This window comes from Populus euphratica, unplaced genomic scaffold, assembly GCF_000495115.2.
Source record: "Populus euphratica unplaced genomic scaffold, PopEup_1.0 scaffold14.1, whole genome shotgun sequence".
Classification (NCBI taxonomy): domain Eukaryota; kingdom Viridiplantae; phylum Streptophyta; class Magnoliopsida; order Malpighiales; family Salicaceae; genus Populus; species Populus euphratica.
The window spans coordinates 579,302-604,986 of NW_011499876.1; the positions used below are offsets into that span (position 1 = coordinate 579,302).

The window sequence follows — 25,685 nt, forward strand, 5'->3', positions numbered from 1 at the left end:
TGTACCAAACAGGCTATCATTAAAGCCACCGTAAGCGTCGTAGCCAACCGGCTGGCAGCAACAGTGTCGCCAAGTCCTGAAGTGACAGCTTGCATGTAAGAAGTGGTGACTGCTCACACAAGAGCATTTTCCACACGTGGTGGAGTGAAGAACCAGTAATTGACGTGGTAATAACCTCCACGCCCTGTAATTAAAACAATTTTTAATACTAAAGCGAAAGGTGTAAAAAGACCAAATGTTCAGGTACCAAAGTGAAGTCTTAGATGCCAAAATGAAAAGGGGGTCTGTTTTATTATTTTTTTGTTTAATTTAGTCCTTGTTCTTTTAATTTCTCTTTTTATTAAACAGCAAGTAAGTTGCTGCTGCTTAATAAATCCTTGTATCGGTAGGAAACAGGGAAATCAAGCCTTCCTTTTAAATCCTTGTATCGGCAGGAAACAAGAAGGAACAAATACATTAAGCCTTCCTTTTAAATTGCTAGCTTCCGAAGTAAACAGGGAAAGATTTCCCTCTCAGTCGTCCCGACCGTGATTCATTGCCCTATTTAGCCAGCACAAAGACAGAACAATAGTGTTCTGTCTTAACGCATCTTGCTTTGTAGTCTCTCTAATTCAATCTATGGCAGAGATTAGAACAATTCGAATGCCGAATCACCAGAGGAAGACGATCCTGGATAGAGACCAAGCAAGCCATGCTGTGAGCTTCTCCAAGCGAACGAAAACCTTGAAGAAGAAAGCTCACGAGCTTCAGACACTGTGTGATGTCAAGATTTGCATGGTCTGTTTTGGTCCTGACAGCACCGTCCAGACATGGCCAGAGGGTGCTGTGGAGGTCAAGGATGCAATCATGTCCTACAAAGGACTCGGTGATAGAAAGAAATACGAGAGCAGCCTCTTGGGTTATTTGCATGATAAAAAGATGAAGCTTGAAGTCAAGAAACGGAAGGTGATGAAGAAGGTTAATAAAGAGCTCTTTGCCAAGTGGTCCGATCATGTTGATGGGTTATCTGATGAAGCTTTGAGGGACATAGTTAACACTTTAGAGTCTAGAATGTTTGATTTGAAAGAGAGAATAAAGTTATGCATGCAGAGGGATAAGGTAAAGGCAATTCAAGATCATGTTGATATGGAACTCGAGATGGATGGATCATCCGTTCCTAGCAGTGCTGCTGGTGCAACTGCGTGGCCAGCAGAGGTCATGGATACAAACATCAACATTGTGGAAACTGTTGGTAATAATGACAAGGAGGCAACTTCCACCAGCTTTGAGATGCCACCACCACCAAAAGATTCAAGTGACTGGATGGAGAATTTATGTAACTGGATGGCGAATGATGAAGCCTATCAGCATGGTTTTGAAGATGATGATTGGTTTAATGAGTGGGAAGCAAAACAATATGATGATTGTCGGCTGTAGTAGTATTTGGCTTTCTTTTTTAATGTTAAGATGTATCTAGATTCTATACTAATAATTCTGCAACTCAAAGGTCTACTGAAAATTCACTGCAAACAACAATTGAGAAGGAAAAAAATGTATGTATGATAGTCAATTAATCATGCCTCTTTTACAGAGGAAAAATAGGTAATGAAATAAATAAATACAGCTTGACAACTCAGTACAAATACTTCAATTATCAATGAAATATTCTTGAATGTGTACTGTTTACAGTCACAGTGTTTACAATTTCTGAAAATCGAACGTCAAAGTTATACAGGAATTACAGTAATTAATAATGATCCATGAACTGTACATATTTGCCAACCGGAGTCAATAAAAATGCTATAGATATAGTAACAACAGCTTCCTCCTACCCACAAAAGATATAATAGGATCCCTCGTAAGTATGATGCCATACTAGTCCTCCAGTCATTCAGTTGATTTCTGTAAACGTTGATTTACAATATTTCTGTTCCACGAGAACATCATAAATCGTGTTGAATCACACCACTATTCAACATGCTTAAAGGATCTTAAATTTGATAAAATAGAATGAACTTTGTTGCATCGTGGAAGAACTGCCACATTGTGGAAGAATTATGCCAGAACTTCTTAGAGTGCCTTATTGTCTCCCATCTGATCTCGAGTATCCAAGGGCAAGAGAGATAAAACCCGCATCCTACAGAAAAAGGCAGCCTATCAAGATAAGCGGAAATGAAGCCAGTTTTTCATCTGAAAAGGATTATATAATTTGGAAGAGGAGGCCCAAGACCTAAATCCAACAGCAAATGGGGAGCGAGATGGGAAAAGGAAATACATAACCAAAATCATAAAGACAGGCAGGAAGACAGAAGTCAATCTCTTGTACTACAACCAGTATGTTATGGTCGATCAATATCTATTTGCAGGTTTAAATTTCCTGATCTAAAAGAAGCCCATTAAATTTTATCCATCTCTGGCCATGGGAAGAATGATCCCCAAAACACAAGTTCAAGGCTAGTGTAATTTCAAAATCAAGCTTGAGCAGAATATTGATAAGCTGAGTGCCTTGTCAGATTCTAACGAGCAGCACTCGTGAAGCTCCCCTCCATTACAGAGGCTCATTCAGCATTGTTCAAGAAAAAATGAGTTAAGTCTACCAATAAGTGAAGCCCAGCAATTATAGTAGGATGATGAAAGGACGGGTCCAAGAGTTCATAATTCTGATAATAACAAATGCTGTCAACATTAATACCCCAGACAATGTAAGCACATCCAAATGCTGTTTCTTTTCAGTGGGAAAATAACTCAGCTAAGAGGAATCTTACGATAATGTATCCGCTGCATAAAATATTGGAAGCCTTCCCAATCCCACACCTTTCCATTTTCTTCTTTGTGAGAAAATAAGTTGCTCAGCACCTGAACCTGTCGCAGCCAAAACAAACTGCAGGATATCTCTGTTACTACAGTAACCTAGCAAAATGGAAGCGTGTGCTTTTGAGGAATTGGAAAATTGACCAGAAAAAAAGGAATAAAACTATGTACCAGAGGAAAAAGAAGGGCCATAACACCATAGCTCACAAGAGTAGAGAAGAAGAAAATAGCCAAAACACAAGGGCTTCCTGGAAAGACAGGGAAGAAATCACCACCATTAGGCAAAAGAACATTAACCTGCTATTTATAGAGTGTATCACAGGTTCCACGTAGAACCACGTGGATTTTATCAAGTCAGTATCACTTTATAACAAGCAGCAGAGAAGCATGGAATCTCGAAGTTAATACAACCTTAAACATTATAATTTTCCTGGTAAAATAAATGGCAATACACTAATTGGCATCAACTCCAGTTTAAATGATTTATTACCAAAACCAGCAAAAAAGGCCCAGTTAGATTCAAAGAAATCTAGCCTTCTGTCCAGAGCCACTTCAGATAAATTCCATTTGTACCTGAGAAAGTTAAATGCACAATTAGTAATTACCCAGTCAAATAATAAGACAACAAGTAGCAGATGTACATTCCTCACTTACTCGAAACAGTAGTAAGCATACATCCATGAAAGGAGTACAAAATTGAGTGCCTTTCCTATATGTGGTATATATCCTGTGGCATAAACCTGCATGTAATTTTCAGGTATGAGAATTAAATAAAAAGCAGAGACACAGAAAAGAGGAGCCTTATTAATTCCAAATCAAACACATATCAGCTGATAAATTGCTTAAACAAAAAATAAGACGCTGCGAGAAACTTGAATAAAATATTAATAAAAAAAGAAGAAGTATGCCATAGTATCTATCTATTCATATGCAAAGGCATAGTCTACCTCTAGAAAAAAGAAGGTCAAAAGAAGTATAGAATACACTTGCTCTCCAATTCCAATCATAACCCTGCACAAAAAAATATAAAGCAAAAGTGAGCCATGCATGTTCATTGTTGAATAAGATTGTTTATTTGAGGCAAAGAAATGCAAGCAATGAGGAGCAAAGAGTCTATTTTAGAAACAAAATATTTACAGGTTGGAATCCTACCCTCCTAGACCTGCAGGCTTGTCCTTCAAGGCTGTATTTTCTGGGGTCTGGACCTCATTCTGACTTGAGGGTTCCAGTATATCATGCCCGTTTTTTCCCATTGCCTCAAAACCATACATAGCAATATCATTGTACCTTGATTAAGAAATTAGTTGAAAACATTTGTAGATAAACTTTGAATATTTTGTCAGGATATGTACTAAAACACTTGTAATAGAATTTTCAAAGTGTGTGGTAAATCTGATGCAGACCACATAGGAAGCAAGATTAACATTTTTCTGTAGACAAGGGTATGTCTGTGTTTCCATATTGTTTAAAGGAAATTCATATCCAGAAAAACCTCCAAACCTGTCCTGCATCAAAATCATATGCTCAAACTTTCTAATTAATTTGATAAGATTTCAAATATTTGTTCATACGCTATTCTCCATTTATATGGGTCGTGCACAGGGGCATAAAGGAAGATATAGCAAGCAAAGTTAAGGGAGCATAAGAAGTTTAAACTCTACAACAAAATAGAATCGTGAAAAAGAAACATGGATAACGGAAAAAGGCTATAAATAAAAAAGAAAAGAGAGAGGAGAAGAAACTTCAGAAAGAAAGAGATGCTGATTGGATAGTGCAAACTAGATGAAGATAACTCTACTTGTATATGGAAATTGCAAATTCCACTCTAAACTGATGCATCTTAGGATAGCCTTGGTATTGTAATTGACAAGCCACAGAAGCATAATGTAATCTAGTACCTAAAAAACACAGATACTCATAACCTTATAAACAAGATGGTGCCAAAAAAACCCCATCCAACTCACAGACACCATAAACTGGCCAAACCAATCAAGGAAATATTAATTAAGTACAGAACGCATCAACAGAATAGGCATATAGAATGACAGAACAATACCAAATTGTGCTCAGAATGAAGCTAAATATGTACAGCGGATAGAACCAGAACACCTGCACATAGTGAGTGGATAAGGAAATTAACCTTGGGAGCAACTAATAGATATCTGACAACAATATATTTGTGCACTAACACGCACATGCACGTATGTAAATTTGTTCACTCTGCGCCTATAATTCAAGAAACCATTGATTATACTGGCATGAGAATGGTGGTGAAGGAGAAAATGACCATAATGTTGTCTAATCATATCGACTATAAATAGAATCCTAAAGGTCGAGATTGCAAATGACTCTAGACCATGCTGTTTTACAAGACATGTAACAAAACCATATAAATTAACCCAAGTCCTTAATTAATGAAAAACTATCCATGCATCCCAGAAACAACAGCAAGAGGATATTTTAAGGAACTTGCAAATGCGAGAAAACCTGGAGCTATGATGATGACAAGCACAGAAAACTTACATAACAGAGTTGTATGAGTCCAAGGCGCAAAGACGTGTAAAGTTTTGAAACACTGTCAAACGAGCACGGTCCTTGAGAAGAAACCTCTGAGCATTGATTAGGTAATATCCATAGTAATGTTGGGATGATCACTGATTCTAAAACAAGTATGCTGCAGGGAAATAAAGACTCAAATATTCATATAATCAAATAATTAATGATGAACTGTTTTCAGCCTTTCTTAATTCAATAAACCATTAGAACGTGAATTTTGCATGCTTCATCAGGTTCTTGACCTTTTCTCTAAAACTGACTAAGACCCAGATAACAGCACAGCCTATAAACAATCCAGAAACCATCAAAAACATTATATATACAAAGAGAAAGAGTCAGTTTTACCTTCCTAAGAAAATACAACCATTCAAAATAAAACACTGCCCAGTTCGAACCAACAGATTTCTTGACCTGCTACCACAAGATTTCAAAAAAAGAAAAAAGAAAAAGAAACATATAAACTTGATTCATTGATTTTTTTTTTTGGGGGGGGGGGGGTGGGGCGCACAGAACCTGTAGCAGAGAAAAACAACTCTGTGAAGACAGCAAGCTTCCCTGAAACCTTCAACCCATAGTAACAATCCTTGCTTTAATTTTGGTCTCAATATGCCTATGAAGCGCTTCGTCGTTTCCATTCAATTCAATTGTAGAGAGGAAGAGAGAGGGGTAACAGGGGCGATGGATACAGAGAGACATGAAAAGACAAGGACTTGGCTTGACTTTATTACCTTAATTAACTCATGACTTTGCTTACGTGACAAGCTTGTATTGGTTCCTAACTACCCATCTTCATTCTTCTCAGAGCAGAAAGATTATTTCATTTTTTTTAATTGATTTGATGCGTATTAAAAGTTAATAAAAAAATATATTATTTGATGTATTTTTAAATAAAAAATATTTTAAAAAATAATAATTATTATAATAACAAACACTATCTATATCTAGTTTAAAATAATATTGTTTTAAGTTTTTTCTTTAAATTCAAAATAATTTTTTTAAAAAAATTAAATTAATTTATATAGTTGATTATCTTAATATTAAATTGGATTGATTTTTGAATTAAATTTAAAAACTTCTCAATATTGATTTAGTTTTTTTTTAAATTATATAAGAAAATATTATCTTTGATTTTCAATTAGTATATATGACTCAAAAATACTGAGTAGTGAATATTTTCAATATAATAAAGATATTTTCCATGCTTGGATTAAAAAAAAACAAAAATAACTAATTTATTGATGTTAAATCGTGCAAGGGGCTAAGGTGCCTAGAAATAATAAAGTGAGTTTTTAAATACATTGAGTTTTTAAATTACTACATAAGATAAAATACTGATACGCAATTATTTAAAACTATATAATCCTTTTATATTTAAACAACTCTAATTTAATATCTAAATATCACTAATACACCCTCTCAAACTTTGTATGGCCCGGTAAAATATAAAAAATTATTTTGAAAACATACACAAGACTTTAATGTTATCATTTGCTCCATGTTTTTTTAACAAAATAAAATTAATTTTTATATGTTTTGTTTTGGCCTTAAAAACATATAAAAGACTTTAATGTTATCATTTGCTACATACTCTTTAACAAAATAAAATTAATTTTTATGTGTTTCATCCTAGCGTTAAAAACTGAATTACAAGATAAGTAGTTTCAACATTGTTACACTATAAACAAGGCTGTCAATTGGTTGATCAGGTTTCCTTATTAATGATTGTAGAGAAATAATTTCAAAAGTGATATCAGGAACAACCATGTATTATGCTTTAGTGAATGATCTAAATATTGTTGATTGTTTCTTAATATCATAAAATCAAGTTCTTACCTAAAAACACCAAATAACCTCCTATACTTTGTTTGTCATCTTGTGTATTTGTCCAATTTTCATTGAAAAATACTTGCAACTATATTATTGTTGAAGGAAAACAAAAAGCCTTGGTTAACTGTTTTTTTAAAATACCTTAAAACTCTTTTATAACTTTATTGATGTGTAGTGGTAGGATTACATATATATTGTTATAGCTTATTGACAACGTAGGCTACACCTAGTCTTGTTAAGCAAGCACATTACAAAGAACCAACAACAACTTGACAATACAATTATAGGTCATACATTGGATTACCATCCAAGATGCTTAGTTATAGATTGGAGGAAAGATGAGTTTTTATCGACTTAGCACCATCCAACTTAGTTTTGGCCAATAAATCTTAAAGATATTTGTGTTGTGATAGTAGAATACCATTATCTTTCCTAATGACTTCAATAACTAAAAAGTAACGAAAATCACTAAGATCTCTTAAATAAAACTTAAGGCTCATTGTCTATATAAATTGACTGACCATGATAGGATTAATCCATATGATGACTATTCCATCTAAATAAACAAATATTTATAAGACTTCAGTACCATGTTTATAAATAAACAAGGAGGAATCAATGTGTGAGCATGTAAAACTAGTAGTAAGTGAAAGAGAACTCAATATTTAAAACCATGCTTTTGGAGCCTACTTCAAACTATAAATGGAATTATGTAATTTTCATATATATATATATATATATATATATATATATATATATATATTCGAGACTTCCATTAAGAAATACATTACAGATATCTAATTTTCTGGATGTCCAACCTTTATAAATTATAAGAGTTACTATGATTCTAATCATAGTGGCCTTAATAATTAGGCTAAAAGTAGCTACATAATTGATTCCTTCTTATTTGGTATCACATGTTACCACTAACCTTATTTTATATCTTTATACCTATTTATTGCCTATAACATTAACATTAGGTGATTTTGGAACCCAAATTTATATGCCATGAGAAATCAATATTGTAAGCTTAGTTGCTATAATTACTCATCATTTTGGTTGTTGCATTACTTTAGTGTGAAAAGCTGGTTTTTTCACAGACTTGTTATTGGTGTTAGTAAAAAAACTTGTTTCTTCTTGGGATTAAGCGTCAAAGTTATGAGGTGTGTTCCCACCAATTTTATAGTTGTAGAATCAACTTGTGATAATAGTTGATAGGAAATTATTATAGAAGCTTCCATAAAAACTACCATTTAATTGATGTTCATTGTAATATTGAATTTTTCTAACATGTCCATTATATTAGTTCATTGAATTTGTTCAAATATAACAAGATTTTAAGGTGTTTAAATGGGATTATTAGTTGGAGAATTAATAAGATTAGTATTTATAAATGATAAAGCTGGAGGGACTATAAACACTTAGAGTTATAGTCAAAAGAATCAGTTATGGTATGCTGACAATTTGTTCTTAGAGTGGCTTTCTAAGAATTGAGTTACTTAAACCATCTTTTAATTTATATATAAAATAACTCTTATCAAAATTTATATGTCTGCATATATAAGTTTTATTTATATCTAAACTAAAACATAAATAACCAAGATGACTAAGTGAATATTCTAAGAAAACACAAGCTCTGTAAACAAACTTATAGGTATTATATGGTTTTAGAATATAATAGAATAGATAATACAATAAATTTTTTTAAGAAATTTGTAATTAGATGAGCTCTCAAATAATTTCTCAAAAGGACTAGCATTATTCAACAAGGATTTGAACATTTTATTAATCAAATAACATATTATTGCAAAAGCATATGACCAAAATCAAAATGGAACATTAACATGAGCCAACAAGGTGGGACTAATATCAACTAAATGGCCAATTTTTCTTTCTAAGACTCTATTTTATTTATGTGTATGTCAACATGCAATTGTATATTGAAAACCATGCTATTGTAAATACTTGTTGATAATTTTGTACTCACGACCCTAGTATAATTATAAGGTCTTTAACTTTCTATCAAATAGCCTTTCTATCATTAAATAAAAATTAAAAAATATCTTATAAACATTACTCCTCGTTTAAATTGGATAAATCCAAGAAAATCTTGAAAAAATCATTAATAAAAAACATAAAATATACTTCTTTATTAAAAGAATTAATAGAAGATAGTTCATAAATATCTAAATGCATCAAGTCTAATGGTTTAGTTATAATAGAACATGTATTAGAAAAAATAAACCTACTCATCTTCCCTAAATATCAAGAACATACAACTGCTTCTCTACATTTATTGTGTCAATATAAGGTAACTAAAATCTTGCAATGATAGATAAAAGGAAAGAATAATTTAAGTGCCCTAATCTTGCATGTCAATCCTCTAAATCTACTTCTTCTTTTTTACAACAAAGGCTTTTGCTCCTAAATTAAAATTTTATGGTCCAATCCTAAAAAGCCTTTACAATCCATCTTTAATAGGGCTTTTGGGCAAGGTTGTTCAAGTTTTCTTGTCCTTCATAGAAAAATTATTAAAGTGGAATTCAAAGAAACAAAATTTATTTTTATATAAATTTATTAACAAAAAAAAAGTTTCTTTAAATCTTAAAAGCATACAAAATGTGTTTGAGTTTATTGGAATTTTCTCCTAATAAAATGGATTGACCTATATGTTTGATGAGAATACCATTATCATCATTAATAATAATAGTATCAGTACCTTTATAATCCCTAGATATATGCAAACTAACAAGATCTAAAATCATATGGTAACTAGTAGCAATGTCAAGAAACCAATTTAAATCATCAATAGAGATGGTAAAGGCAGTCTTATTTGCGATGGGTGAATTAATATTCCTTTCATACCTTCTTCTTGGTTAAATGATTCTTTCACCTATAAATTTGACCAGGACTTTTGTTGAACTTTTTAGAATTTCTGAAACTACTACCTTATTAGTTGTTATTGTTATTGTGATTTTTATTGTAGGTAGTGGTTGAGTAACATTAGCAGTAGAAACAAGTGAATGAATAGAGTTTTTCATTAAAATTTCATAAGCAATTAATTGACCTGATAAATCATGAAATGTGATATGATCTTTTTGGGAAGAAATGGTTGCAATAATATGACAATACTCATATGGTAAGAGTATGAAAATATTGGCATTAAATCCTGTATTAAAAATTTGTAATCCTGCAGATGCTAGAGTATCATCAATTAACTTTACTTCCTTTTAAAAATTGAGTCATAATTTTGACAGCTAATGTCAACTCCTTCAAAGCCAAATGGAGTTGAAGTTGTATGTTGCTTAAAATATATTTAAAATCTTGATGTGGTACTTGTCAAGCATCATAAATTATTGTCATTCTAATGACATATGAAAAAACTTCTTTTATTAAAAAGGAAAAAAATTCAACTCAACAACATTTAATTCCTATAAAACTAGCTTTGAGACTTTAGATTAGGTTCATGCATTAAAAACTTAGAGGAAAATGTGTTGGCTCATAAGGAAAGAGAGAAAAATAATGAAGAGTGTGTAGTGGTGGTGGATCTAACTAAATGTACCAAACTCAAACTCATGCTTTTGATGAAATGTTATAGACCTATTTTTTGTTCTTGCAATTAATGACTTGGTTGTCAAGAAAAGAAAAGGGGAATTAGTGTGCTGATAATTAAGTTAAGTTCATATTTGACATTAAAAGTAGGTTGTAGTTATCGTTATGATGTTGTGCAGTAGGCTAAACAAAGTTTAAAACAACCGAATTTTTCTACCTTTTAGCTTAAGGCTCATATGGGTTTTATATAAAAGTATTTTTTATTCAAATAAAAAGAGTTATTAACACGACTAAAAAATTGATGTCTTCTCCCAAGTGCAGGAGTGTCGAAGTAATAAATAACCCGGCAAGATCAGGGTCGAACCACAGGGAGGCTAATTATACAAATTATAAATAACAATTATACAACAATAATAACAATAAAAACAACAACAACAACAACAACAATAACAATAATAATAACTTATGGGCTATGAAAGTGCCAAGCATTTGTTGTACCAAGTGTTATACAACATAAATCAAGATTAGTCATTTAACAAGCAAAGTATTAAAGAGTGAACAAGATAGCAAATATAAAACATGTTAGTATCAAACATTAAAGTCCATATTAAGTTTACATTATACTTATTCTTACACCATTAGTGTAACCTTTTCACCTTGACATAATTAACTTAGCTAGACATAATGAAAGAAAGCAAAATAGATAAACAAAATAAGAACATAAAAGTTAACTAAGTAAAGGAAAGGAAATGAAAGGCATAAACTTAATATTAATGAAAACAAAGCATAAAAAATACAAAGAGAGAAAGGAAGAGCATGATCTTGATCTGGACACCAAGATGCCTAAATGCATGGCAAATGCCTCCTTTTATAGGCCAAAAATGGGAACTATTGATTTGATGACTAATTGATAAGTGGGTGACCAACTTTTGACTTGGTGACAATCCTTATCTTCTCTTGTCTGCCCAAAACGTCATTGATAACGTCAAAATTGGAGCCAGTTGTAAACATGAAAGTTGTAGGCAATTGTCTCAGCTTTCTTGTGTAAAACATTCAGCTCATTTGGACTTCTAGAACTCCAGATATGGCCAAAATACCGAACAGTGCTCGGGCTGGAAGACAGATTCGGGCTTCTTTGTTGTTGCTACAATTTGGACTTGATAATGGCCTTTTTAGATCTTGGGCTCCATATGAAAGTTGTAGGCCTATGTCTTACCTTTTCATCCATATAAAGTAGACCTAAATCTGAGTTCTATAGCTCTAGATATGATTTAATTACCGAACAGTGTTCCGGTTTGGATTGCACCGACATCTCTTTTCTGAGTTTGGCCAAATCTTTGTCCTTTCAATTTCAGTTCTTAAATTTATCAATCAATCCTTTCATTTATGTGATAGGCCTGCATTTAAAATAAACATTTACCACAAATTAAAGGTATCTTATATTATTAGATATATTATTATAAAACATGCTTTAGTTAAGGAGTTATTGATACTTCAAGTGCAAAATAATGATATAAAACCATGATAAAAATACACTTTTAAGTATTAATCAGTTATCTTTTGAGGTTAAAAGCTCCAAAAACCATGGTTGCTCTTTACTCTAAACGAATCCAAAGTTGGATGTTTGGTAAAATATGAATTTATAGATATGGAATACTCCACCTCCAAGTCTAATTAATATTTTACTAGTTAATTGATGTAGGATAAGATAGTATACTAAAAGTATAAAGAAGTTGAACTTTATATAGAAGATGAAGACTTGAAGAAAGAAGAGAGAAACCTTGAAGCATGGTTATAAAACCCGATTTAGGAATCAATCTAGAGCAAGTCCTAGGTCACAGGTCAAGAGGGTTGATAAAAAAATTAAAATGATGTTGTTTTAACAACGAAAATTCAAGAAATAAGTTAATGACTTGATTAAGTTGATAGAGTCAACCTAGGTTTCTGACTAGGTTAATTAAGTTTTTTTTTTCAACTTAGACCAATCCAGGTCTTGGATTAGCGAGGTCTAGATTTGATATGTTAGATCGGTCTGAGTTTTTAAATAATACCTTGTAGAAAATGGTTCAAACAAATAAAAGAAACACACTCAATTATAAAAGAAACCTATAATCGAAGAGGCAAATAAGATTTTCAACATTCCATCAAAATTAATCTCTAACAAATCAAAGTGTTCCAATTTTAGGAACCATGTCACGAGATGGATATGGTTCATATGTGTTTGACATTGTGGGACATGATGTTTTTTAAAAGTATTTTTTATTTAAAAATACATAAAATAATTTTTTTATTTTTAACACAAACATATCAAAATCATCATATAACATCAGAAAAGGACATCAATTTGATGTTTTTTTTACAATGAAATACACTTTTAAAAAGCTCCCAGAAATAGAAGTTACCACACTTTCATACACCTTTTAAAGTTATACATCGCTGCTTAAACTAATTAGATGACTCATACTATTGCAAACCAATTTTTCCCAACATAAAGAAAAAGATATTAATATGACATCAATATTTTCAAATTAATAAGAAAAAACTAAGATTTAGATGACTAAAAGAAATTACAAGTGTTGTCAGAACAACAACTTGGAAACAAAACCAAATAAAATATCATGAAGTAAATATTTTATGCTTATATTCAATCAATCAATCAAATTTAATTTTAAAAAATATATTTTAAAAAACCTAAATTTAATAAAGATAAAAAACAGAACCCAATATAGCTTGTGTCATTTTTAAAAGGATTGAAAAAATCCTATAGAAAATAAAAAAACAACGAAGCCTAATTTTCAATAAAATAAATATCGAATGATAAAGTTGGAAAAAAAAACTTATAAAAAATATCAAGCAAACTAGGGTAAACCTTCTAAACTCGAGTTAATCTCTTAAATTTATAATCGTTAAATCTTAGATCCAAACTTAATAAATAAACTAATCACCCAACCAATTTAAAGTTAATGGATGAGACTGGAAAAAAAATATCAACCTCAAAAAAATTTTAATGCATAAAAAACAACAATAAAAAAAGGATCAAAATTAATAGAAAGCAAATACTAGAAAAAAATGAAATTGTAAAAGAAATTCAATTTAAAAATGTTCTCAAATAAAAAAACAATAAAAAAAATGATGATTAAGTTTGACGTATGAAAAAAAATCAAGAGGATAAAACTAAAAAAAATCAAATTTAAGAAATTATTTGAAATAAAACAAATAAAGATCAAAAGAAAATGAACTAAATTTGAAGGGAAAAAACAAATTAAAGGGTTTCTTTGAAAATTTAAAGGATTAGCGTGAAAATCAAGAGATGAGAGGAAAGGGAAAGGGAAAAAAAAAATATCATCAACTCAAAATCAGAGATCTAATGATGACATGTATCATCCAATCGAGAAAGTACCATTGAGATGTAGCCACTACCATCCTGAAAGATGGTATTTGATCATTAAATGACGCTATTCGCATCATCCAATGACACTATTCGCATCATCCAAAATATAATTACAGTATTTACTTATTGTTTTAATTTTTATCTTTATCAAATGACTAAATTAACAACTAGAATCTAATACTACAAATAAATCAAAATAAAAAGACAAAAAACCTATAAACTCAACTTTATTCTCTTGTTTTTTATTTTTTTTAATTTTAATGGCAAAAAAAGCTATTTTATTGTTCCAAAAAATATTGAAAGGTTTAAAAAACCTGTGAGTGTTTTTTTTTTTTGGCTTTTAAGGGTATGTGTGTAATTTTATTGTGCAGATAATATTGAAAAGACAGAAAATCTTTTGAACAATATATATAGTATTCTTTGCTTTTAAAGAAAACAAAATCATTTCACTGTGAAAAAAGCATGTTGACAAATTTATTCTAGTTAATTTTGTAATGGCTAATGAATCGCCTCCCCCAGTTGCAAGTTTTGCTGGGTTTATTAAAAGAATAATAAAATCATTTTACTATTCCAATAATCATTAAAACGTGTCTTGTGTTATATTATTTTGCTGATGCATTTAAAGTTTTTGTTAATTTTATAGAACTAATAATAGCACGTCAAATCAAAATTATTATTCTTTTAATAATTTTATAGAACTAATAATAGCATGTCTTAGAATCTGTTTGGAAGTGTGGTTGCTATTGTTTTTCAAATAGCTTTTCATGTTAAAATGCATGATAACGATATTTTTTTATTTTTTAAAAATTATTTTTAACATTAGCATATCAAAATGATTTGAAAATATTAAAAATATATTAATTTAAAATTAATAAAAAAATAAAAAAAATTTAAATTTTTTTAAAAATAATTTTAAAACACAGAAACACACAGGCACTAAGACGAGCACTAGTGGTGGGAAGCTTTATCATTTGAAGGTTTCAAAGGGCAATGTGTTTTGAAGCACGTGGTTATCACCGTAAATATTTCATTTTCCGACCAGGAGTGTAGCTGACAAAACAGCAGAAAGCCAAGAGAATCATATACAGCATATCCATCTTCTGCCCAGCTGCCTCATCTCTCGCTTTCTCTCTTCGCTCAGTCCCACACTCAATGGAGATGTCTCTGTCGCGACTTCACTTGCCAAACTCCCAACAATGCTCCTCTCCTCTCTCTTCCTCCCTTTCTCTCCCTCCATGTTTTCATGTCCCTTGCTCTCAAAGACGTCGGCCACATACCACTTGGAGCAGCAGCATTGCTTGCTGCTTGCCCCAGCGGCAGGAATCTGTTGCTGTTATTGAGAAAAATGAGACTAGTACTAGTGTACTGTCTGAAAGAAAAGTGATTCGTTTCGGTTTGCCTAGCAAAGGACGCATGGCTGCCGATACTCTCGATCTCCTCAAGGTAATGTTACTGCATTCTACATCAGTGCACGGTACTGTCTGTCTCTTTCAATTTTCTGTTTTGTCCCCACATATATAAATGAAGTCTGTCTTGATTATTGTTGGGTTTAGGATTGTCAGTTGTTGGTGAAGCAAGTCAACCCTCGACAATACGTTGCAGAAATTCCTCAGGTTTCTAATCTCTCTCGAGATGTTACTTTGATAGATACTATATACGATAAACAGGCATATGTAATAGTTTTACTGCAACTACTCTTGACTCTTGTACAGCTTTCCAACTTGGAAGTGTGGTTTCAACGACCCAAAGACATTGTAAGAAAGTTGTTGTCAGGAGATCTGGACCTTGGAATTGTGGGTTTTGATACTTTCAGTGAATATGGACTGGTAAGCAGAATTAAGGACTAACAACAATAGTGTACTGTAGATGTTATTTGGCTATCTTTTTTTTTACTTGGGATTTATGTCTATTCATTGATGTCTATGAGATCCAAGCTGGATAAATTACTCACCCCTTTTGTGTAATAATTAAAACATACTAAGGATGTTACTCATTGGATCTTTTAGTGAGTAATTAATGTTCATTTATTAGAAAACATTGAATCTTCTTCTCCCCTTTTTAGTTTCAACCTCATAGAGACAACTGAATTTATGTGTTTTTGAAATGTTGGTATTGAGATTCAGTGTAGGAAACCGTTGGCACATGTTCTTGTTCGATTCTTAAAGCATTTCCATCTTTAGAAGTCAGGTTAAAATGCAATAGATGCATGTTTAAACTGGTGATACACTATCTCCCTTAATTTTTCCTTTCCTAAATTGTGAATATCTGGAACATGGTAAATGCTGTTAATGTTGCTAATGGTCGAATCTCAATTATTAAGGGTTCTTGAGCGTTGCTGTTGTTAATTACGATTTCTAATGGAACAAATCTCAACTACACAAAGGGTTCCCAACAATACAAAGACAACTGAATTCTTGTACCTTGCAAAATGCTAAGTATACACAGGCTTTAGAAGGCCATAAACTCTTACTGCAAAGCTAAATTCCCAAGCTTAGGATCGAGCATTGATTATTTTATAAATGTAGGCCAAACTTCAGTTGTATTTGTGTTTCTTTACCTGGTGAATTCAACTGTTGTTTCTCTGTTTAAATATGAAAAGGTATATGGTTGGAGAAATGAAAATCATTTGGTTGCATTATTTCCTTTCCAAGCTTGTTTCCGTTTCTTTCTATCACAATTAAAGAGTGCATTTACATCGGAAACTTATTATTCAATCTAAAACTCCTTGTCAGGGAAATGAAGATCTTATCATTGTTCATGATGCTCTTGGATACGGGGATTGCCGTTTATCCCTTGCAGTAAATTTTCCCTTTTTCTACTTGAAGTCAACTTCAACCTTTGAAGCTGATTTACACATAGTTTTCACCGTCCATAACATCTCATTTTTTTTTTACTTTCAGATTCCTAATCATGGGATATTTGAAAGTATAAATTCACTGAGGGAACTATCACAAATGCCTCAATGGACAGCTTCGAAACCTCTGCGAGTAGCTACTGGCTTCACTCACGTATGATAACTTTATTACAACATACCCTGATCAATGCTTTCTGGGAACATTTTCTCTTGCATTTGCCTTTGGTGAACCATTTGAATTTAATTCTCTCTTGCCTTTATGTACAGCTTGGTCCTAAATTTATGAAGGATAATGGGTTCATGAATGTGACGTTTTCAACTGCTGATGGAGCACTGGAAGCTGCTCCTGCGGTGAGAATCGATTCTTTAACATAAGTGAATCACTTTTTTTCTTATCTACTATTGTTTTTTTGAATGATTTGATATTTCAGGTAAGCCTGAATGAAAAGCCAATAGAATGTTGCCAGTAACCAAGCTTATTTCTACAGTTATTGGATGTCATATATTTACTACCATTACTTATTGAAGATTTAGCTTCATGACACCGACCCTTTCTCTGCTTCTTTTTTTGTTGGACTTCTTTTCTTTTGCGTTTACGGGACATCTATTTTGAATTTATAATGAACATAATCTTTTCACCGATTAGAAAGTGCCCCAGCCCCTTTTTTGTTAGGTTTCTTTTCTTTTGTTTAGTTTTTATCCTAGTCTATTTTGATTCTTTTTACAGGACTTAACTATTTGGTGTTTTATAACAAACTTTACCTTAGCATAGATTAGAAAGAGAATTTCGAAAGTCCAACTTTCTTTCTAGTCTGGTGCATTGATGCAAAGAGAAACAGGGAAGAATCATGTTTTTTTCTTGGCCCACCGGGGTTCTTGCCTCGTGAATGGGGTTCTTGGAAGATAGTTTTGATTTATTTCACCACAACTCAGCAGGCTGCAGTAGACATACAGTTCTTATGTCATCCCCCAGTTCATCATTTCATATTTATTATCAATCTTCTTTTTTTCATGCAGAAAAAAATTATGAGACATGCTCAACTTTTCTTTTATATGACATTGTCTTTCCGTTTGATTTTTCTCATTAAACTATTAACAAATCGGTAAATAGCTTTACAGAATTCGACTGCCTTCACTAACTATGAAAATCCGTTGACCTGTGATTTCAGTGCAGCGAGAATATTTCATTTCAATTTTCAACATTTCATTTAGACATTGTCATGGTTAATGTTTTTGTCCTAGTGCTTTAGTTAGGAAAAAAGGAGTTGATAAGGTCAAGATTTCAGTTCTTAATCTAGAAAAGACTGCATGACTTGATCCTTTTGAGCTGCACTTCTCCAGCTGTGTCTCTTGCTTCTGGTTTTAAGAGTTTCTTATATTGGATGATGATGCTCTGTATCCCCACGTTTCTTTAACTTTTTTCTTCGAAATGATTCATCACAGTATTTATTTGTTTTTCATTGGATTATTTGCATGAGTCAAAAGTTAGAGATCTGACCTTGTTGACATGCTATGAATATTCAGTGACTAGCATATTAAATTCCATCCAACTTCTCACGTTTTGACATCCTCTTGGTTAGAGATATTTTAAGCCAGGTGGGGCTGCAATGAGGTCAAGTGTTCTTAATCTGGAAAATTTTAATTATCATTAACAATAGTCTTAATGAGCTGCACTTCTGCTCTATTCACTTGCGACTTCCACCTCTTGAGCAATGATAATTATGTGAATTTTATAGTCTGGCCATACACATGTATCTACTGAGACTATCGTTTTTCTATTATTGTAGATGGGGATAGCTGATGCTATTTTGGACCTTGTAAGCAGTGGAACAACACTGAAAGAAAACAACTTGAGAGAAATTGAAGGTGGAGTTTTGTTGGAGAGCCAGGTATGCGATCAAGGTGCATTGACTGTAGATCAGTAGAGGGTTTCGCTTTTCTTTTCTTTTCTTCATTTTTGTTTATAAACTGTTTAAATAACTGGTTTTACATTCTGCCTTCAATACATTTTGTCTTACCTTAAAATTCATACATTCTCCAGGCCGTTCTTGTTGCTAGGAGAAAATCATTGGTCGAACAAAAGGACGTGAGGTGCAGAACAAAAGAGATTCTAGAAAGGTTTGAGGCTCATTTGAGGGCGGTTGATCAGTTCACGGTGTGGTTATTCTCAATCTTCACTCTCCCACCTTATTCTCTTTCCTGTTCAGGATCTGTTGTTTTAACACTTTCTCATCTCATGGCAGGTGACTGCACACATAAGAGGAAGTAGTGCAGAGGAAGTGGCTGGACGAGTGTGCAGCCAACCATCTTTGTCCGGATTGGAGGTAAGGTTCGAGACAGAAGCAAAGTTTCTCATGTCCTCAATCTTTAGTTTAAGATCCAATTAATGACTAGCGTATCCGGTATTTTTGCTTGACCAAATTCACACTACCAAAACGGGAAAAATCAAAGACCAAAGCCTCATGGGGCCGAGAATGCTGAGATGCTAACCACCTATCTACCCCCTCAGGTTTTTCAACTTGGAAGCTCAAGTGTATTCTTTTTATTACAGGGACCTACTATAAATCCAGTTTTCTGCAAACATAATGGAAAGGTTACCCCTGATTACTATGCTATAGTGATATGTGTTCCAAAGAAGGCATTATACAAGTCTGTGCAGCAGCTGAGAGAGGTGAGTTGTCTAACCATAATAGACTAATAGAAGCATGATGCTGTGATGCACAAACTGGATCCTTATACAATGCTGAGAAGAGTGCACTTGATATTCTGTTTATTCCTACTCTCACTGTTAGTTGCCGTAAATCTAATCAGGCGGGGTTTGGGTCGGCGGAGTGGTAATCTTATGTCTCATTGAACATTTCATCCTTCAGTCTCTGTATATACAAGTTATATCAATGATGGCTCTGCATAATTTAACTTGGCAATCCTGACACGATAAACTTTTGGTTTGGTGTGGACATGACAGGTCTCCAGAACCCTTCTTTATTGGCTTGAGTTTTGTTATGTATATATGACAATGTCGTAATATCACTCTCTGAACTCTACATTATTACCTCTGATGCATGCATTTAAACCATGGCTAGATTTATTATCTGAATCCCTTCCTAACAGGAATGGGTTAACATGGCTTCTTGTACATATTTTGATGTAGATTGGAGGCAGCGGTGTTTTAGTTTCTCCTTTAACTTACATTTTTGAGGAAGTCACGCCAAGATGGAAGGAGCTTCTTTTAAAACTGGGGTTGTAATTTAGGGTTCAACCACTTCCTTGCAAATTTGAGCCGCTCTCAAGGTCGAAAAGCTTTGTCAAGTTTAATGAATGAGCAGGAGGGGAAGAAGACACGTGAACAAGCCTCTGGTGACTAATGAATTTGGTGACAGTCTGATTTTTTCATGTCATTTTTTTTTCATGAATTTAATCTAAATCAATAAATTAAAATTGAATAAAGATGATTTAATATTATAACAAAAAAATAAAAAGCTTAGTGTCCCTTTCAATGTTTATCTTGATATAGATTATTATGAATTGTAGCTATGTAATAATAAATTTATCATTGTTAAAAAAATCTTGTTAAGCATGCTATAAATCCAGTATAGATATTGATTTGTCATTCAAGTCATAAAATTTTAATCTTTAGATCAGGGTTTTTTTTATTTTTTTTTAAAAAAAAACAATAAAGATACAACTATGTCCTTTAGTATTGTGGGGCTTCTCCATTCTTTTTTGTTATTATTGTTGAAGCAGTTTAAATATAAACTTATTTTTGGATTTCAACAAAAACAAGGTTATATGAAAAAGTGTTTTAGTTTCCATATGATTTTATTATAAATAACATATTAAGTCAATGGTAATTAGATATTTACATGCATATAAATTATTATTTATATTTAAAAATAACTGATGAATTCTATGCATACGCAAGTAGGTGAGCACTACCCTTGCTATTTGGGTGGTGAGTGCAGCCACAAAATAAAACCAAGCTTCACAATAAAGGGTGACATTCAATGGGCCTCACCACCCTAAGCACAGAGACAAGGCACATGTGTTGAGGTGAACCATGAAGGAGCGTCAACTAGGAATCCCCCCCCGCCTCTTCTCTCCTCTCCTTCTATAAAATCGTGTTGCTCATTGCAAAAATATAAATATTTGTCTGTTAAGTTAACTTTGATCATTATTTTTTAACATACCAAAGTAAAATGGATTTAAAATGTTTGTCAGATCTAAAGCGTTTGGACTTAGCACTAGCTATGTCCAAAGTGTTTGGACCTGACAAGTTATAAAGTTCAAAATAATATAAGTCTGTCATATTTTTCAAATCCAAGTTAACATGGTCCTAATATGTTTTTCAGACCCTAGTGCCTAGCTTATAAGGCCTGCAAGTGCTTGATCCATTATATATATATATATATAATTTTTAGTTTTTTAAATAATTAATTATTTATATATATTTTTTCAAATAAATTTTTGGTTTATGTTTTAATTAGATTGCGTTTATTTTTAAATGTTATTAGGTGTCTTTAGTTTTTAAAGATGTACATATGATTTATCTATAATTTTTTCTTATATTATATAGATAAATTCTTTTTAATATTTATTTTTTATAGAATTTTTTATACGTGCAGCCTTGTATTGTTTTTTTTTTAATTATTGTTTAATAGATTTTATATGTTATGTGCAACCATATTTTACATATATATATAATTATTGTTCAATAAATTTTATGTGGGTCTAACATATTTGTTAGATCCAAGAAAATTGGACTTGGCGTTAGCCAAGTTCAAAGTGTGTGAACTAGATGGATAGTCAAGTCCAAAATAACATGAGTCAGGTTTTTTGCCAAATCCAAGTAAAATGGATCTAACATGTTTGTTAGACCTAAAACGTAAACCACGCCCAAAATGCAAGGACCTGGGGAGCTAGCCACGTCTAAAGTAATTGTAGATCTAATATGTCTGTTAGATCCAAGAAACATGGTCAGATATTTTAATGGATCCAAGTAACATGGGTCTAATATGTTTATCAAACTCAAGTATTGTGGGACTAGCATGTTTGCTAGATTCAAGATGCCTAGACTTGAAGTCAACCAAGTCCAAAGTGCATGAACCAAGCAAATAACTAAATTCAAAGTAATATGGGTCAGACATGTTGCTGGACCCAAGTAAAAATAAAGCAGACATGTATATCAGACCTAAATAAACATGGGTTAGGGATGTTTTCCATATTCAAGTAACATCATGTTTTTAATAGACCGCCAAGTCCACATAACATGGGTTTGGCATGTCTGGCAGACTCAAGTAAACATGGATAGAACATGATTGTCAGACCCACGTAACATGGGCTTAGCATGCTTGTTGGACTCAACCAAGGTATATTTGGCATGCTTGCCAAACCCAACCAATATCGATTTGATATACTTATTAGATTTAAGAAATGTGGATCTGAAATCCTTGCCAGACCCAACAAAGATTAGGCCATACATGTTTGTCAAACCTAATTGTTTGGCTTACCAGACCCGCAAGCACCTGACTTGAGTTTTTTATATTTTTTTAATTTTAAAAAAAATAATGCATCATTTGTGTATATTTTTTCAAATAAATTTTTGGTTTATGTTTAGGTATGTATGATTTATCTGAAGTTTTTTTTACTTTTATACAAATTAAATTTATTTTTTTGAATGTTGATTTTTTTATAAGATTTTTCATATATACAACCTTGCATTGGTTTTTTTAATTATTATTTAATAAATTTTATGTGTTATGTATAGCCTTGCTTTATATATATATATATATATATATATATATATATATATATATTTAAATATTTGTGTATGTTGGTTTCCATTACAAATTTTATGTGTTTTTTTATTACAATTTATTTTGATAAAAGAATTTATTAAACATAACTACGTAAATTACTAGTGTTGCGATGTAAGATATTTTGATATTTATTTTTCACTTGCTTTTCTCAATTTTATTTTTGTGTTTTGTTTTTTATTATTTTACACAATGGTTCTTGAGTTCTTTAATTAAATATGTGCATAGATTTTTCAATTTCTATCTAGAAGTTTATATATATATATATATATATATATTGAGAATTTATTGGAGGAAACTATTTGGTAAAAGCTTCTACAAAAAAGTTTAAAGGTTTTAGGTGTTTTTAGGTTGCTTTTTCTTGGGCGGAATTTATATTCTTAGACGAGAGTTCAATATATGTGTCAGTAATTTTATACACGAGGTTCAAATACATTGATAGATACATAAAATGTTTTTCAAAACATTTAACTAAGTTATTCAAGTTATTTGAACAACAAGGAGTTGACAAAAATTTATTACTCTTTACTTTTTAATAATTATTGAGACTTCACTTCTTACTTAAAATTTAGGTTTCTATATTTTTTTTGGTTTATCATACTACTAATTATTTTGAATTGCTCAAACAATGTTTATTTAGATTGATATTTCTTTATAGTTTACAATTTAATTCTTGTATGAAATTTAAGATAATTTAAGTAAATTTTTTGCATGGTAGTCATTTATTACTTGAAAGCTAAATTATATACATTCTAATACTACCAGCTTTTAATTACATGCTTAGAAAGCACTCTAATTACATGCTTTGAAAGCACTTTTTTAGAAAGCACTTTAATTACATGCTTTGAAAGCACTTTTTTTTCTTTAATTATCTTACAATTACACACGTTTTTAAATGTAGTCTGCGGCAACATGCTTGCAACCTATCTAATACATGATAAAAATAGAAATAGCTATGGCTATTATAAACCATCAAATTCCATCATGTTGAAGAACAATGGATCATATTTTAAACTTCACCCAAGTTTGTATTTTCTTAACGTGTTCCAAAAAGATCTTTCTAGTCTAGTTCCTCTTTTTTTGTGATGCGAAGTGGCAGTCAGCCATAGTTTTATAGCCACAATGGAAACTTGCAGTGGCCAGCAGTCAGATCATCAGATGGCCATTTGCAAATGGTATACGGATGCTGTTCTGGAAAATAGAGCCGGAATAAAAGCATAGACCAGACTCCATAAAGGAAGCTTAGAATACCTATTTGAATCAGTTCCATATCCAAGCTATCTGTCATGTTTCCAAGCAGTATCTCTTCTCACCATTGCTTTATTTCATTGGTTAATTGAAGCTACTATTAAGAATTGAATGACTCAATTAACTGAGCAAGGGAAATTCCCAGGCACCAAAACACAGAGAATCAAGACTGGATTAAAATGATAATAAGAGAGTAAATTCCGTCACCGTCAAAATTATAATCAAGGCCTGTTCGAATACCATGTGCAACACTAAATGATGGAATATCAGTAGCTGAACCTATTTGTAATGCCTGGACTGTAATTTCTACCACACAATACAGCTCCAGCTTCATTAATCCCTACGTCATTTGGCTTGCAATCTTTCTCAAACTGGCCTGAAATAATACATTCTTCTTTTTGCATCATCTAGTGACAATAAAGTTTTATCAAAGAATCAGCACCAGCTGTGAATAACCAAGGTTGCCGTGGGTGAAACTTGCAGTCCAGTACTCCTACAATACAATCCAGAATCAATTACAACTGTGTCAGTTTCGTCTCAACAGTTGATGTTGGGAGGGTTCTTTTGACTGGTATGTAAATGCATTAGCACATATACAATATGACGTGCTACAAATACTACACAGGAAACAGACAGTTTAACCACAGTGCAACCCCCCTACTATCACTTCTAGCAATAAATGAGAATCAATTTGATAACTCGTATCATTATGTGACGAGAGGAGAGTATTAATAGCCAAAATGGATAAGTACTTCCTGTTATATCTGTCCAACCAGCCAATGAAGATGAAGAGTGATGATTATGAGAATCAAAATATGTTGAGCATTGCAGAGGTGAAGTTGTATCAGATCTGTAGTGAACATGGATTTTTTTGCCCCAACTCAGATATTGTAAAACAAATTATGGCTGCGCTTTGGCCAAAACTGTTCTATTATTGGAAAGTCATATCCTTCAAGTGCTTATGAGGAATAGACAAACACCCCAGCCAGCTTTGCTCAGAGTAACTACTAGTAGTACATGCTCAAATTTCAACCCAATCCTAATTCACGAATAGGACATGTATCTACCCCATACTTGACAATATGTGTGCATATGTGTATGTGACATGTGCATCAAGAAGCACTGACCTCTTCCATTTGAAATTGCATGTCCACGGAGAATTTCCAGAGGAACAATAAGAGGATTCTGATTAAGATCTGAATAAACTGTTCCATGAAAAACATATGCAGTGCAATCATCAGAGCATGATGCAAATAATGGGTATGAACGGTGGAAGGCCACATTGGTTATGTCTTTGGGATGACACCTGAGAAATTAGAAATTCACATCATACAAGGCATGAAAAGAAAATCACATCAGGAAAAGATGGTCATCACATGAAATAAAAGCATAAAAGGTGGGAAAACACCAAATTTAAGAGTAAGCACATGATTTTATATGTATACATCTTCTGCAAGATTCATCTGGCTGAATGCTTGAAATATGTCACTTGTTTTAAAATTTCATATTGATTTAAAATTAGTTGACCAAATAATATGATCAGAATTCATATTAGTAATTGTTTCTTCAAAGGTAAATTTTGAGAGTTATATCAGTGATCACACAATACTTCATAAGTAAAAGAGGGGGGGGGGGGGGGTGTCCACAAAAACCT

The 25,685-nt window shown here is 32.2% G+C and overlaps 4 protein-coding genes across 7 annotated transcripts in view; 2 read left to right on the forward strand and 2 right to left on the reverse strand.

The window, feature by feature from the left end:
• Window positions 1-482: 482 nt before the first annotated feature.
• On the forward strand, window positions 483-1,498 carry LOC105128381 (agamous-like MADS-box protein AGL19). Its single transcript, XM_011030013.1, has one exon. It carries the CDS (start codon window positions 619-621, stop codon window positions 1,414-1,416), a length of 798 nt encoding a protein of 265 aa, XP_011028315.1. The 5' UTR covers window positions 483-618; the 3' UTR covers window positions 1,417-1,498.
• Window positions 1,499-1,612: 114 nt separating this feature from the next.
• On the reverse strand, window positions 1,613-6,057 carry LOC105128382 (etoposide-induced protein). 2 transcript variants are annotated; one of them, XR_842853.1, is made up of 12 exons: window positions 5,860-6,057; window positions 5,692-5,757; window positions 5,314-5,464; window positions 4,847-4,899; window positions 3,943-4,077; window positions 3,738-3,801; window positions 3,445-3,530; window positions 3,281-3,363; window positions 2,962-3,038; window positions 2,745-2,860; window positions 1,996-2,116; window positions 1,613-1,906 (listed from the first exon to the last, which is right to left on the reverse strand). XR_842853.1 is itself a non-coding variant. In XM_011030014.1 (11 exons), exons 1-11 carry the CDS (start codon window positions 5,979-5,981, stop codon window positions 2,050-2,052), a joined length of 1,020 nt encoding a protein of 339 aa, XP_011028316.1. In that variant the 5' UTR covers window positions 5,982-6,057; the 3' UTR covers window positions 1,623-2,049. The 2 variants fall into 2 exon arrangements, 1 of the variants encoding a protein (XP_011028316.1); XM_011030014.1 differs by having other exon boundaries at window positions 1,623-2,116.
• Window positions 6,058-15,072: 9,015 nt separating this feature from the next.
• Window positions 15,073-20,390, forward strand: LOC105128383 (ATP phosphoribosyltransferase 2, chloroplastic-like). 2 transcript variants are annotated; one of them, XR_842854.1, is made up of 12 exons: window positions 15,073-15,559; window positions 15,670-15,729; window positions 15,829-15,942; window positions 16,849-16,914; window positions 17,017-17,124; window positions 17,238-17,321; window positions 18,758-18,859; window positions 19,012-19,125; window positions 19,214-19,294; window positions 19,522-19,641; window positions 19,782-19,935; window positions 20,122-20,213. XR_842854.1 is itself a non-coding variant. In XM_011030015.1 (11 exons), the coding sequence occupies exons 1-11, from the start codon at window positions 15,269-15,271 to the stop codon at window positions 20,215-20,217; spliced, it is 1,236 nt and encodes a 411-aa protein (XP_011028317.1). In that variant the 5' UTR covers window positions 15,074-15,268; the 3' UTR covers window positions 20,218-20,390. The 2 variants fall into 2 exon arrangements, 1 of the variants encoding a protein (XP_011028317.1); XM_011030015.1 differs by lacking the exon at window positions 19,782-19,935 and having other exon boundaries at window positions 15,074-15,559; window positions 20,122-20,390.
• Window positions 20,391-24,186: 3,796 nt separating this feature from the next.
• The window catches only part of LOC105128384 (Transducin/WD40 repeat-like superfamily protein), an 8,763-nt gene continuing 7,264 nt past the window's right edge, over window positions 24,187-25,685 (reverse strand). For both annotated transcript variants that reach the window (XM_011030016.1, XM_011030017.1), the window contains exons 17-18: window positions 25,159-25,337; window positions 24,187-24,524 (exon numbers count right to left, since the gene is read on the reverse strand). In XM_011030016.1, coding sequence (XP_011028318.1) covers window positions 24,439-24,524; window positions 25,159-25,337 — 265 coding nt within the window. In that variant the 3' untranslated portion in view covers window positions 24,187-24,438. The remainder of the gene's footprint in view (window positions 24,525-25,158; window positions 25,338-25,685) is intronic.

Excerpts from the sequence above, each read along its gene's own strand:
- LOC105128381 (XM_011030013.1), top strand. The coding sequence starts at position 619 with ATGGCAGAGATTAGAACAATTCGAATGCCGAATCACCAGAGGAAGACG.
- LOC105128382 (XM_011030014.1), bottom strand. The coding sequence starts at position 5,981 with ATGGAAACGACGAAGCGCTTCATAGGCATATTGAGACCAAAATTAAAG. Across the intron at positions 3,364-3,444 it reads TATGCTTACTACTGTTTCGA|GTACAAATGGAATTTATCTG; the intron begins GTAAGTGAGGAA and ends TAACTTTCTCAG. Across the intron at positions 2,861-2,961 it reads TGGCCCTTCTTTTTCCTCTG|TTTGTTTTGGCTGCGACAGG; the intron begins GTACATAGTTTT and ends GATATCCTGCAG.
- LOC105128383 (XM_011030015.1), top strand. The coding sequence starts at position 15,269 with ATGGAGATGTCTCTGTCGCGACTTCACTTGCCAAACTCCCAACAATGC. Across the intron at positions 17,125-17,237 it reads TAGCTACTGGCTTCACTCAC|CTTGGTCCTAAATTTATGAA; the intron begins GTATGATAACTT and ends CTTTATGTACAG. Across the intron at positions 18,860-19,011 it reads GAGTTTTGTTGGAGAGCCAG|GCCGTTCTTGTTGCTAGGAG; the intron begins GTATGCGATCAA and ends TACATTCTCCAG.